General features: G+C 42.0%; 1 protein-coding gene across 1 annotated transcript in view; it reads right to left on the bottom strand.

The window, feature by feature from the left end:
* Positions 1-13,928, bottom strand: part of gpc1b (glypican 1b) — an 83,874-nt gene that overhangs the window by 18,267 nt on the left and 51,679 nt on the right. The window contains exon 3 of the mRNA XM_007909335.2: positions 4,210-4,610. Coding sequence (XP_007907526.1) covers positions 4,210-4,610 — 401 coding nt within the window. The remainder of the gene's footprint in view (positions 1-4,209; positions 4,611-13,928) is intronic.

The raw sequence follows: 13,928 nt of genomic DNA, 5'->3' as shown, positions 1-13,928 counted from the left end.
AGGAGGAAAGGGAGGAAGCAAGGCGAAGGCACTGGGGGATGGAGTTCCAGAGCCTGGGGGCTGAGAGGCTGAAGGCCCGACCACCGATGGTAGGGCGGTTTGGGCGGGGGACGTGGAGCAGACCGGAGCCAGAGGAACGGAGGGTACGGGCAGGTAGGTAGGGGGATAGTAGGTTGGAGAGGTAGGAGGGAGCAAGGCCGTGAATGGCCTTGTACATCTTATGTATAAAAAATATTGTCATGTATTGGGTTTAGCACCATAACACTTTTTTTAAATAAAGCCAAGACTTTGTTTTCCAAGTGTCACAACCATACAATAACAAATATGTATGCAAGAGATAGTTCACTGGGGATGATCCTTTCTTAAAGAATACACAAACATCTAACCACAGTTAGTGCACAGCCTGCAAGCTCTTGTGCTCTCTGGAGATGTGACTTAATTAGGAGTAGGTTTTTAATTCCCCTTAATATAAAAAACTGGACGTTTTAGCACTTTCAGTATCAGTAATAAATAACCACTGTTTCCTGGTAGAAGATGATTGAAGCTAAATGTCACTGGTTTGTGGTTAACAAACAAATTCAGCAGTTGAGTTTTTACAAAAAAAAATCTATGTTCTCAAAACACTGACAGTTCCATAATTTAATGCTAAATTGGCAGTCAAGGAGCCTGGCTTCAACGAGAGCACTCCACCGAGATTACCAAGACCCGACCCACATTGATGAAGCAATGTAAAGGGAGTTGTGCTTTAGCTGGATTCGAATCACTGTATGGGGAACTGAATAAAAAGATTTATGTTGCATTTAACCCATGCTGTGCCTCACCTGAGAGTGTTTGACGTTGACAATGGATGGAAAAAAACAGGTCAGAGATACATTCCTAGCACTGACGTCCCCTCACCTCGAACACTAAAGCACACAAGAGAAAAACCTGCAAAGAATGAGCTGTGGAACATGAAACATCCAAAAGCATTACTCAAACCCTGTAATTTATAAATAGAATGGAATGAATGTGATTCACTGGAAGGTCAGGAATTAAACTGTTCCTCTCAATTAGCACATGTATGTGGCTGTGTACCAGCAAGGCTAATTAGAGATGAGGAGCAGGGAGATAAGAAAGAAAGGCATATATGGTTTAAAACTAACACAGGGATTTTAGTAAATGGTAATGATGAGACTATGATATTTTCATACCATGTCCACTTTAACTGAAAAACACTGATGATGCAGTTAGAAATTTGTGCCAAGAATGGCATTTTGAGCTAGTGCCAATAGTTGTAGATCCATGTGTGTTGGTAATGATGGAAGCAATTTGAGTAATAAACTCAAGAGTTCCACACAGAAGCCCAGTGGCACAACTTTATTTTTGTGTTCTAATGGGCTCCATCGATCAAATATTCAAAATTGGGACAAGAGAAAAGTACTGAAGGTGAAAGTATGGAACATTCTTTACCAAATTTATAAATTATAGTCCCTTTAGCTGAAGTGGGTAGTTGGTGCCGATGACAGTTCTAGAAGGTATTCGCCATTTTCTATCGTTCACACTAAGGATTCTGAACAACTCTCCTTTTAGCGTAAACAGAAATCCTCATCAGCCAGAAAGCTAATCCGTTTTCTCATCCAAACAGCAATCCCAAACCTTTGATCCAGAATGAAAGCTCATTTCCCCAAAGAACTGGGTTTAGTGATGTCGTACTGGATTTTAAAAAAATTCCTAGAATTTAAAACGTTGTTCTGTAACGTATATGACCTTACAGATTGGATTCTCCTCACACTTTCTTTAAATGTATTTAGAAACATAAAGTTTACAAGCCATTAAGATTTTGAGACTTGGAAGGCGGCAAGGCAAAATAGCTTTGGAAGCACGTTTTCAGAGGGCTGGCGCATGAACTACCGCTGCTGAGAGTGGAGCAAAGAGAGCGGGGAGCAAGCAATAATCAGAGGCAAAGGAGTAGACAGTATTGGTTGGAATGTACATCTGGAGAAAACTACATAGGAGTGAGACCGCAAAGGGATTTGTAGATAAAGCGCTGAAATTGTATCAGATAATGGAACAGGTGTTTAAAGGTTCACGGCTTGACTGCTCTATGCTAATTGTTAAAGAATTACAATTTGGAATATTGTGCCATCTGCACTCAAGTGCTAACTTTACAAGTACTGTGAAAATTACTGATGCTTTGTTTTTGTGTCTTATAGTTTAATTTCTGTGAATAAAATGGATCGTTTTTTTCATCTAAACATCTGGTCTGTGTGATTATTTCCACCAGTTGAAGAGCAATTATTCATGAGCCTCTGTAAAAATCCAGTATGCAGAACATTTGGTAATAGGTAATCCCATGGGTATGTAATTCTGCCAGGGCAGTGCTATTAAAAGGCAGAGATTCCAGGTCTCAAGAGGGCAAAGAAGCAACTGCAGAAACTGCTGCTAGATCATTACAAGAGGTGACAGCACTGAAACAGCAACAGCTGTGGAACTGCACCCCCATCTTCAAGAGAGCAATAGCACACAGCGAACAAGAAATAATCCTTGCAAATAGGAATCAGTTTCATTACATTTTTAAAAATGTTTCAACAGAGTCTGATTTCAGACACAATCCTGGAATTTTCTCATTGAAGTTACTTCAGTTACCAATGTGCCACTGAACTGGACTCCCCAACACGACTAAATCACTTACTTTTGCACACAGTGCTTTTGCTTCTCAATTTTCAGTTCATACCGGATTAGCTTAAATGGCTGAATTTTAGTGCAGAGAAAAATGAACAAAGGATATGTATTTATTTCCTGCTGTTCAATATAATTTATTGCCCTCATGCTGTAACAAAGCTACATTTTTCCTCAACAAGTCTTTGAAGACTTCCTTGCTTTCTGTCTTCAGAGCCCTGGAGCTGAAGTGTGCAGTCTCCTCATCTTTCATAATCGGGTTACAAAATCCATCAGGAGCACGTTACATAAAACTTGCCCTGAATGCAATTCACACTCCGTTTATCCTTTGAAAGCTGAGCTCCTGACACTCTGCAGGTGGGAGCAGTTCCTCCAAGCCTTTCTCACGATCAATCGAATCAGCAGCCAGAACCTGTCCCAATATTTCTTGCTTCATTACTGCAGGTGTGGGCAGCTCGCAAAAAGAAGGATCCTTTCTGTTCAATTGTCCTTACGTGAACTGTGTTTGGTTTAAATAGTTTACAGTATGTTTGGTTTATTGTACATTATCATTATATCTTTGGAAATCTTGTGTCATTTAACATTGTGCCACACAGGTGTAATGGAAACCGGTTCAATGTAACAAAACTAGACACCAGATTGTAAGTTAGTTTGTCTCAGTAGATGGCAGTGTGGGCATTGGCTTCAGTGACCTGTGTGGTGGGGGGGGGGAGGGGTTTGAGAAAGCATCCAATGTCCCCCCCCACCCCAATTGTTATCCAGTTCCACTGCTGGAGAATACAGGTGTGGATGTCGGAAAAGAATGTGATTGGGCTTGTCTAAAATCCCTTCCCATGATAGAATAACCTTCTGGCATTAACAATCTGGGGGGGCACATAGGCAGAATGGCAGCTGAAGTAAAATACAGACAAGCACTTTGCACTTGCAAGGCAGCTCCTTCAGGAGAGCTCGGGAGAACATTTTCAGGGGAGGGGTGGAAATTTAACCAGCGGCTAATTCAGTTCAAAATTGTTAACCTGCCTTGTTTTTTCCCCAGTGAAAATCTACAATCTGGTAAATCATTCACCGCACTCAGTCCAAGCCGAAAGCTGTGAAATAACTCTCAGTCTCACAGACTAATGAAAAGACGTGCTGAAGTAATTTGTAATGGCTGTTGTCACCATCATGGCTCTGGCCTGAGATGTCGTTATTCTCATTCTCAGCTGTCAACATTCTGAGTTTCTGTCTGCGACATTTGCCTGGATTAAGGGATGTGTGGAACTTGAGGCCACAGTTTGACACTCTTCCACTGTGCAATGTTAAAAAATGCACTTCGCAAATCAGACAAGGGTTTAAGGTGGTTAATATTGATAAGCTATCTGTGTGATAAACTCCAAGGTAATCACCCACAGGCTTCCCAGGTAACAGTGTGGCTTCTCCCAGGTCTGACATTTTGATACATGGGCAGATTCCACTCCAGCCAGATTCATTGTTGAGGTCAATCTACTCTTAACCGATCACCAATGGGCACAAATAGTGCCCGAATCTGAAAGAAAAATAAAATCCACATACCTGAGACACTTTCTTGACCACGTCACTGCCAATACTGAGACCCTGCACGAAGGAGCGAGCCGCAATCAATACTCGGGTTAACTTAATCTTGAAGTACCGTGGTACATCGCCAAATGGCTTCATCTGCTCTGCCTGCTTAACCATGCACTCCAGGTAGTCGTCAGTAATCTGGTGCTGCGATTTGAGCTGCCTGTGCTGTCTGAAGAGGCGTTCCATCAACCGTGTCCAGAACTCATTCAGCGCTTCCTCCAGGTTGATGTTGGCCCCCTTGTAGTAGCGACGCAAATCATTGAACAGGTCCTTGAAGGTTTTAACATTGTCAGTGTAGAGTTGCCTGTGCATCTGCTGGATCTTCTTGTGGAGATTTTTCTCAGATTGGTCCAAGAGTTCGTGGAAGTAGCCTGCAAACAAGAAAAATAAATGGTCACCGTGGACAGACACTGAAGAACACAGAGTCACTGAAGCAAATGAACTGAACGTTGATAAGAAGTAACTTTTCTTTGGTTGTAAACAATCAGAACATTTTGCAAATGGTGAACCTCTTTTCCAGACCCCATAAATAAATGTATATGAGGGAGCGTCCCATCCTAGGCAAGGGAACACTGTATGACAATAAATTGGGAAACTGTGGTCCCACTCCTATATTTACATTGAATGCCTGCCCACTTTGAAAGGTGTTTGGATCCACTCAAGATTCACAGGCTGTGAAAGCCCAGTAAAGAGGGAAGATACTCGCTATTTTTGATGGCATGTTAGTTTGTCAGATCTACTCCATTACAGACAATTACAGAGCCCTGATTTTTTAGTACATATTGGTACATCGAAGACAAATGGTCCAAATCCAATCAAAGATTCTGAACAGAAACTTGGCCTCAGCTGTTCTTCCTTGGCTACATGTGTCCAATCCTTTGAACACATGTCTAGTGGCATTTCTGTTGCTGCAGATGTCCCGCAGAGCAAACCCAAATAATTACAGAGACTCAAATGAAATGAACTCTCTGTCGTGGCCACGAAAATGCCGATTAACAGTAAATCCACAACAAACAGTATCACACAGAGATTCCATTGAAAGCACCACAGGCTCAAATATAGGAATGTTTACAGCATGTTTTGTGGAAAAAAGAGTTTAAAAAGTACTTAAGCATATTTACATGCCAATTTTTTTATTCTGGATTATCAGAGGCTAGAGTAGCGCTCTATAATGTACCCTTCCTCCTACCTAACTTCTTCCTCACACTATTATATGAGACTGAATCCATCTGGTAAATGTAGCATTCTGATATCAGCATATGCTCTTTTTTTAACCGATTGTGCTGTGTTTGCTGGTGTATTTTGTTTCTTTTCCAAACTGTTTGATATATAAACGTTACAGCAAAATGATTCTTTCAGACTGTAAAGATTTCTTTGACAATCCAGTTTGCGAATTGCAAAAACTTACTAAGAAAATTAACATTTTGGGCTCAATCCAGGACTATGCTGAGTTAGGCTGGATGTAGAACCCACAGCCAGGAATCCTCATTCCCATTGCTATCCAGTGGAGTTTGCTGAAGAATGTATGTGTATGAACGCTGGCTGAAGACAGGATCATCATCAGTCAAGATTGCGCTAAGTGGTTATGAGTCTGACATATGCGGAATCCCATCACAGTGCTTAAAAGTATTGAAACCAGACAGACTCCATATATGTATACCACCTGCACATGGACATTTCCCTGTGTCTGGATTGGAATGCGCAATTTCTCCCCTGAGAGGCGCACCCTGTTTACCTAATTCCGGAAAGTATTAAGCACAGATTGGCAAGAGCCCAGGGTAATGTATTGGGATAATGTTCATTTAACCAGCTAAAACTGCCATTGTGAATATTGTCTGGTAAGTTTCCTACTGCCTGTCCAGCTAGGACCACCCTACCCTGTATAGCATGCCACTTTATATGAGATGCCTTAAATGTCAATCAAGAACTACTCTGCTCTTTCAAGACCAGGCTCAAATCCTGCAATTGATGAGCATTACCTGGATGATATCAAACCTAAATGTACTGGACCTTGCAAAATTTTACTGAGCTCCTTACCTTTAAAAACATTCTAACAGCAGTTCAATCAAAGCAGCACAGTTATAAAAATATAAAAGTTATTACAACCTAATAAAAGTTACTGTGCTGTGTCAGAGTTTAACTCCTGTTTCTAATCCACAGCCTGGAGACCAGTGAATTCTTCCAAAGGGTCTTAAAACTTCCATTCACTGTTTATCAAGTGATGCTTGCCTGATTCGATTCCTATCTCTCTCACCGTGTCTACTTTGTTGCCTCTAACGGTTTCTCCTCCAGCCCCCGCACTGTCAAGTCTGGCGAACCCCAGGGCTCTGTCCTTGGCCCTCTCCTCTTTAATATCTACATGCTTCCCCTTGGTGACATCATCCGCAGACATGGGGTCAACTTCCACATGTATGTGGATGACACCCAACTCTATCTTTCTGCCTCCACTCTCAACTCCAGGACCACTGCTGTCCTGACAGACTGCCTGTCGGACATCAAGTCTTGGATGAGGGCAAACTGCCTACAGTTGAATGTGAACAAGACTGAGGCCCTCCTGAATGGCTCGCGCCAGCCCCTCAGCATCTCAGGCCCTGGCAATATCAACCTCCATGGTTGCACACTGCAACTCACCAAGCCAATCAGGAACTTAGATGTCATCCTACCTCTGCGACCTCCTAACCCCCTACCGACCCACTCATTCCCTCCGCTCAGCCGGCTCTGGCCTGCTCCACGTCCCCCGACCCACCCGCCCCACCATTGGTGGGAGAGCCTTCACCCACTCTGCCCCCAACCTCTGGAATTCCATCCCCAGTCACTCCACCTCACCCCCTCCTTAGCCTCCTTCAAGTCCTGCCTCAAGACCCTCCTCTTCGACCATGCCATTGGCAACCCACCTTCCCCTACCCTCCCTTCCCCCCCAACCCCAGCTCGGGTATGAAATGCTGTACTCTGTTCAGCGCCTTGGGACGTCCTCCCAACGTGAAAGGCGCTATACAAATGTAATCTTGTTGTTGCTTTCCCTCCTGTGGTACAAACTCCAATTTTTCTAAAGCAGAAGGATCGCAAGTTTGCCAGCCAGGTTCCCTAACTGGAGTATTATTCAGTGAGCCTTGCATGCATGCGTGTCGGCAGCATGTGGTGCCATCATCGGGTTTGCCCATGTTGCTCCTTTTATTTGCAATCAATACTCGGGTTAGCTTAATCTTGAAGAACCACGGCACATCGCCAACTGGCTTTACCTGCCGATACTCACCGACTAAGCTTTTGCGAAAAATGGCCAGATAGTCAAGCTGTGGAATAGATTCCCAGCATGTTTCAGCAGAGGATGGAAAAGAATTAAAACAATTACCTTTCCCCCCGCCCAAGAAAAAAAATGACTACCTTGCAATATAAAATGTACAATTACTCCAACAAAGAAGGCTCTGCAAGTGAACAATGGTAAACTGGTTATAAGCTTTCCATCAGAAATGTTGAAAATTCGCTCATCTCTATCTCTTTCAGGGAGTACAAAACAGTCACAGTAATAAATACCAGTGTCTCTTCACAAGTTCTGATATGTTTCCAACTTGTTAACAGAAGCACCCTGTTGTGCTCTTGATTTGAGTGATTAAATTAAATCTGAAAACTGCTCGAAGACAATTTGCTTGTCAATGATAACACGCATGAGAAAAGAAGCAGCCACCATACAGGTTATTAATACTTTTTTACTTACTAAAGAATCCTAGTGCAATAAGGAGGTGCTGCCATTTGCAAAGTAAAGTAATGCCTGCTTCAAGCTGTTGGTCAATTTATGATGCCAGTACCTCAGATGTTGCTGGTCAGTCTAGTTTGAGGCACCCACAGCTATCTTGACCACTGACTGTCCAGCGCCTTGGAACGTCCTCCTGATATGAAAGGCACTCTATAAATGTAATTTTGTTGTTGTTGTTGTGCTGCCTAGTGCCTCTCTGGCAAAGCCATGTGTCCAACCACCACTGGATGGCATTCAGTGGCATTAATAATAATCCTTGCATTTGATATAGCACCTTATCATGTCTTTAAGACATCTCAAAGCGCTTCACAGAATATACTGTAAAGTGAATATGTCATGGGCGAGACTCGACAGCCAATTGTGCACAGCAGTGTCCCACAAACAGACATGGATTAAGTGACCAAATAATTATTTTAAAAAAACATTTTTTTGAAGAGATCATTACCCCCGGAAAAGCAATCCGCCAATCAACTAACAACCAGGTTCTTAACTTACAGCTAGGTAAACAGAGGCGTGTGGAGTAAGGTAAATTGTTCAATGCTCAGGCATCGAACCCAGGTTCTCTTGCTTGTGTGGCGAGTGCTCTAATCACCACGCTAAAGGGCTCCACAATAATGGACTCCAAGATAATGGACTGACCATGTGTTAACACTACAATGAACAACATCCCATGTTTCATATGTGGGACTCTGTTGGAGCAAGTACCATTGGTCCTGCACCAAAATAACAACACCAAAGGCCGGAAAACAACCCAGTAGTTAAATTATCAAACACTCACCATTGTTTAAATTAAAGACCTGGTCCACTTCAGTATTAGTAAATAGCATGACAATTAGAGCAGTACCTCTGGAGTAGGTGGAAAGGTGTGTGGGGGGAAGAGGGAGATATCAATCAGTCTCCTCTCCTGCTCAAACTTCAGTGAAAAATAATCCAGATCATGACACGGAATTGGCAAATAAAAATGTAAAGAAGACCCAACCGTCTTCTCTATGTATTAAGCATTTGTGAGTTCAGGTGCTCAGCGTTTTCTTCTAAAATTAGACATAAGTAAATGCATTATTAATAAACGTGCACAAAATCTTTGACGTGCTGCTATTCTATTATTCAGCTACCCAAACTGGTTTGTACAATTGGGAGCTGGAAACTGGGTCACGGTTACGACGACATTGCTCTTTCACCTGTGATCTCTGCACTGCTGCGGTTTTCCACTGTGTACGCCCAGAATTCAGAAGCAATTCAATCACTACAAATCACCTGGTCAAGGAAAGACGTGCAAGGGGAGGAAAGAGAAATTCTACATTTGCTTCGGGACATCCAGAATGATCACAAAGCAATATTGTGCAACCCAATCCCAAAATGATTTTTTCACATTTCACATCCTCTTCTTTCCTCTCTCTCTCTCTCTCTCTCCAACTCCCACCCCCCAAACTGGCCCGCCAATAGTGGGGCGAGCAAGGCGGGGGACGTGAAGCAGGCCAGAGCGATGCTGAGTGGAGGGAGCGAGCAGGATGGTAGGTGGTTAGGAGGTTGCAGAGGTAGGAGGGAGCAAGACCATGGAGGGCTTTGAAGTTGAGGACCAGGATCTTGAACTGTAGCCTCTGTTTGATGGGAAGCCAGTGGAGTTGGGTGAGGATGGAGGTGATAAGAGTTGCGGAGCCTAGTGCGGGAGAGGACACATTACACTTTACAGTAAATGCTCCAAATGTGAAAGGCGCTATAAAGTATACAGATTTTCTTCTTTTTTTTTAAATCAGAGTATAGGAATGTTTCCATCTTTTGGAGTGTTTTCTCAAATGCCTTTGGATATCAGCGAGTATCTTTTCAGGAGATGGAGTTAATGTGATCGTTAATGGGGGTGGTTAAACGTACTGTGGCAAGCTGGATGGGTTTTATATTGCATGATTTATGTTCTTGGATGTTCACAATGTGTAGCTCCCAAAACTTCCTCCTCCATATGGCATTAATCTCCTTTCAATGGTTCACATTTAAGTAGTGAGTAAAACAGCCAACATGAGAAGGAACAGGCCTGTGAATCCTGTAGCTTAGTGATTCAAGCACTCACCTCACAAGTGAGAGGATCTGGGTTTGATTCGCGGGCAAGGCGAAACATTAGGTGAATTTCCTTACTCCACAAGCCTGTTTACCTTGCTGCTGTGAGTAGGAACCTGGTTGTTAATCGATTGGCAGATTGCTTTTCCGGGGGTAATAATCCCTTCAAAAAAAATCGGTCACTCAATCCATGACTGTTTGTGGGAAACTGTTGGGTGCAATTGGCTGCCACGTCTCATCTTCAAAACACAGTCAATTAATTCCACAGTACATTCTATGAAGCTCTTTGAGACATGACAAGGCCTTGTATTAAATGCAAGGATTATTATTATTACAAGGCACACTTGTAATCACACTTCATAGAATTCCTTATCCCAGTCTGCTCAAATCTTCCTGCTCAAAAACCCTTTGTTGACAAACCAGCCATAGGTTTGCCATGACTCAATGGTACTGAATGGATCCTGAAGCGTTACACCCAATTTTGTCTTATAAAACACAAGAAAGATACAGTAGTTGCTGTAATACATAATAACTACCATATCAAAATATAGAGTTTGTTTTCATCCAACCTTTGTACCTATAAAATGTCGAAATGATACCACTATCCTTTTCATTTGTAAGCTGCATTTATCTTTGCTTACAGACCAGAAAAGCAAGACAGGGCTCACTTGACAAATACTGTACACTGCTTGATATATTATTTAGCACTACTGGTCACAATTGCTTTAGTCTGTACCATGTTGGCTGATCTCTCTGTTGCTACAGTTGGTTAGGGCCTGCTGGCTGAGAGATAATAAATAATCCTTGCATTTGATATAACACCTTATCCTTTTTTCGAATGTACTATAAAGTGAATTGACTGTATATTTTGTGGGCAAGAAGGATTGAGGACCAGAGAAGTCCAAGCAGGGAATGCACCACCAATCCCTATTTAAGACACGGATTCTGGTGAGCACAAGGAAAGAGAGGACGAAGGAGTCTTAACCCAGCAGCAAATGTCTCACCCAAAGGGCGACACCTGTAGTAATGCTATCCCAGGACTGCTCGAGATTACAAGCCTGAATTATGAGCTCAAGTAGTATTAGTCCATACCTTCTAACTCAACACCCAAAAATCCTAAACATTGTACCAATGCTCTATTTTTAACACACAATGTGTTTAAATCTACATTTTGAGGGGAAGGGAGAGCTGTGGAAGGAAAAACCCAGTTTTGCCACAAACTTGGATACAAACTGAGCACTAATCCATCCAGCATGATCACTAATTCAGTGTAACCAAAACAGTTTCATTGTTTCTCTCTAACATTTCTCAATATGACAAAATCACTGCAACAGCTCGGTTCTCATGGGATTAAAAGAACTATGTCACAAAAAGATCAGCTCCCAGTCACGATCAACATGTAATATTCTATTCACACAAACATGAGAAGGCAGACAAGCACACCGCACTAGCTGCAGGCAGCTGTCCTGCTTTTAAAATATCCGGGGGGGGGGTGGGGAGAAGAGATCATATGACCTTGAAAGCAGAAACAAAACTTGTAGAGAGGCAGAAAGCACAAGATTTGCACATTCCTCTATTGCTGGACAATTTCATAAGCACCACAATGCATTATGCACAGATTAAATTTCTGCCTTCCCCTTTGTCTCATACCACAACACAATTGAGAGCAATGTTATGGTGTATTTATATTGCAGGCCATTTCAAAACCAGTTCAAACAGAGCTTGGCTCTATAATATCCCGAGGTTGCCGATTCATTCCCAACCGTGCGAGGGGGGGAAAGAAGGGAAGCCAGGATTCCCACTTCTAAGCACTTCTTTCTTCCCCTTGATGTTGAGTTGCGATGCCCCTTTCTTCATGGTTCTATAGCCTCACCATCAAGGCTTCCACAGTAAGAATCTTCACTTAGTATCCCAGCATGAGTCAAGTATCTTAAAGTTTAAAAAAGAAAGGGACATGGAAGAGAGCGGTGTAATATAAAATAATATGAAATATGGCTTCTTTTCTTTTATGCTATATTGTATAAAACTTATTTAGACGAAGGTTAAACTAAGGAGTGCAGATAATTAATTTTCCACGCAACATATTTCGCCTTTTATAAATCTCAAACTGCCGATACTCTTTACTGCATAATGTGTAATGAAAAGTTAATTAGGAATTTTGCATGCTCGTCAGACACCCATGGTTAATTTACGATTCAGGAAAATGTAGCTGAATGCAGAACAACGCAATGTAAAATAAGTTTTTAAAAATTCAGCAATGCTCAAGACAGCAGAATCAAATTCCTCACTCAATACAACAGCAATTAATTTTAATATTTTATGACTTTGTTGCCCCTGAATTTCACTCAAGTCAAAGCCTGAGTGAATGCTTCTACCCATACACTCTCCGCACAGCTCTAATGGTCTCATCTATAACTTCACCTAAAAACAAAAGATCTCCTGAAATGTCAAATTTACTTTGCAAGTGCAAACAGACACTTCGATTTTGCTCATAATTAAACAATACGTCACCCGTCAGCCATTAAGCCATTAGCCAGATTATTCAATCCAACAAGAAACACAACACCCCATAAGCTAATGTTTGGGCTTTGAATCTCAGTGGGTGGACTCAACCCTTCATTCTTTCAAAATGAATATTACATCCATAAATCTCTGGGTGGAGTGGAAGAGGAGAAAGAGGTAAGTGGGTCCTGGGGCTGAAGACACCTGACAAAACTGGGCAGGTCTGCAATAAACACAAGGTGCTGCTGATGGTTGACTGGCCTGTTTGGTGCACAGTTGAAGCATGCAGGTGCAGGCACATAGAGGGTGATCCCGAAAGAACAAGTCCTGTGTTACTGATCACCATGGTTACAAACAATAAACAGACACCAATGATCTATCCCTAGGAAATTGCTTCTGAACCAGCTAAATTTGTTGCATTAATTGCTACTTGCGGTTTACAAAATATGCATAAAAAAGTCACCGAATTAGAACTCGGTAAAATGTAGAAAAATGATCATGATCAAAGTGACTCGCCATTCCCCATCAGCTTTCTACAAATCACCCTTTGCTGACTCGGGATTTGAGAATTTGGAAAACTAAAAGCTACATTTAATGCAATTAATGGAACAAATCTAGTTTGGAAAATAGATTCAACAGAAGCCTGGTTGCTTTACAAAAATGGCAAATGAATTTAGTCCAAACCTATTGTCAAAGTATCTATACTTAGAAAACTGTGCTCAGAGCTGAGGCTACGAGACAGGATGGTGTAATAGTTAGGAGACAACTGGATGCAATGAGGTGGATTGCCTGAGGGTGTCAGGGGAGTTGCTTCACTCCATGAGGAAAGGAGCATCAATCTAAAATATCTTGTGTACGTAACCACAATTTGAAAGTGGTTTGGGAGCAGACCGTCTGTCAACTGTGGAAATGATGCACGAAATGTGCAGTGAGGCAAGGGATTGGGGGGAGAAGACAGAAAGAGGAGAATAAAAGGAGTCAAAATGCATCAGAAAAAAATTGTCAAATCTAAAGAAAAGTTTAACAACCAGGGGACACAGACCAGAAAAGGCACAGCTTTCATACAATAAGGGACTCCAATCCACTTGAGAACATTGGTGCAGCCAATATCTAAGGAGGGATAAATCTGTACACACAAGGCTGAAAATGTAACAGCAGTGAAAAAACATCAGCATCAAATAGGCCAAAATTACAGTGATGAGTTTAGACATCGTACAGTCCAAAATATTTACCATCTGCCGCTATCAATTTTATGTTCCATTTATTTCAACTGATGTTACACAACTGACAGCTGGTGCGGAACAAGTCTAAGTAACCCTTTCCCTGCTCAATCCATAATCACAACTTGATTTTAAGCTACAGAAAAATACCTTGCCTTTTATGGTGC

The sequence above is a fragment of the Callorhinchus milii genome, unplaced genomic scaffold (assembly GCF_018977255.1).
Source record: "Callorhinchus milii isolate IMCB2004 unplaced genomic scaffold, IMCB_Cmil_1.0 Scaffold11, whole genome shotgun sequence".
NCBI classification, from domain to species: Eukaryota; Metazoa; Chordata; class Chondrichthyes; order Chimaeriformes; family Callorhinchidae; genus Callorhinchus; species Callorhinchus milii.
This window is presented reverse-complemented; position numbering and strand designations above follow the sequence as displayed.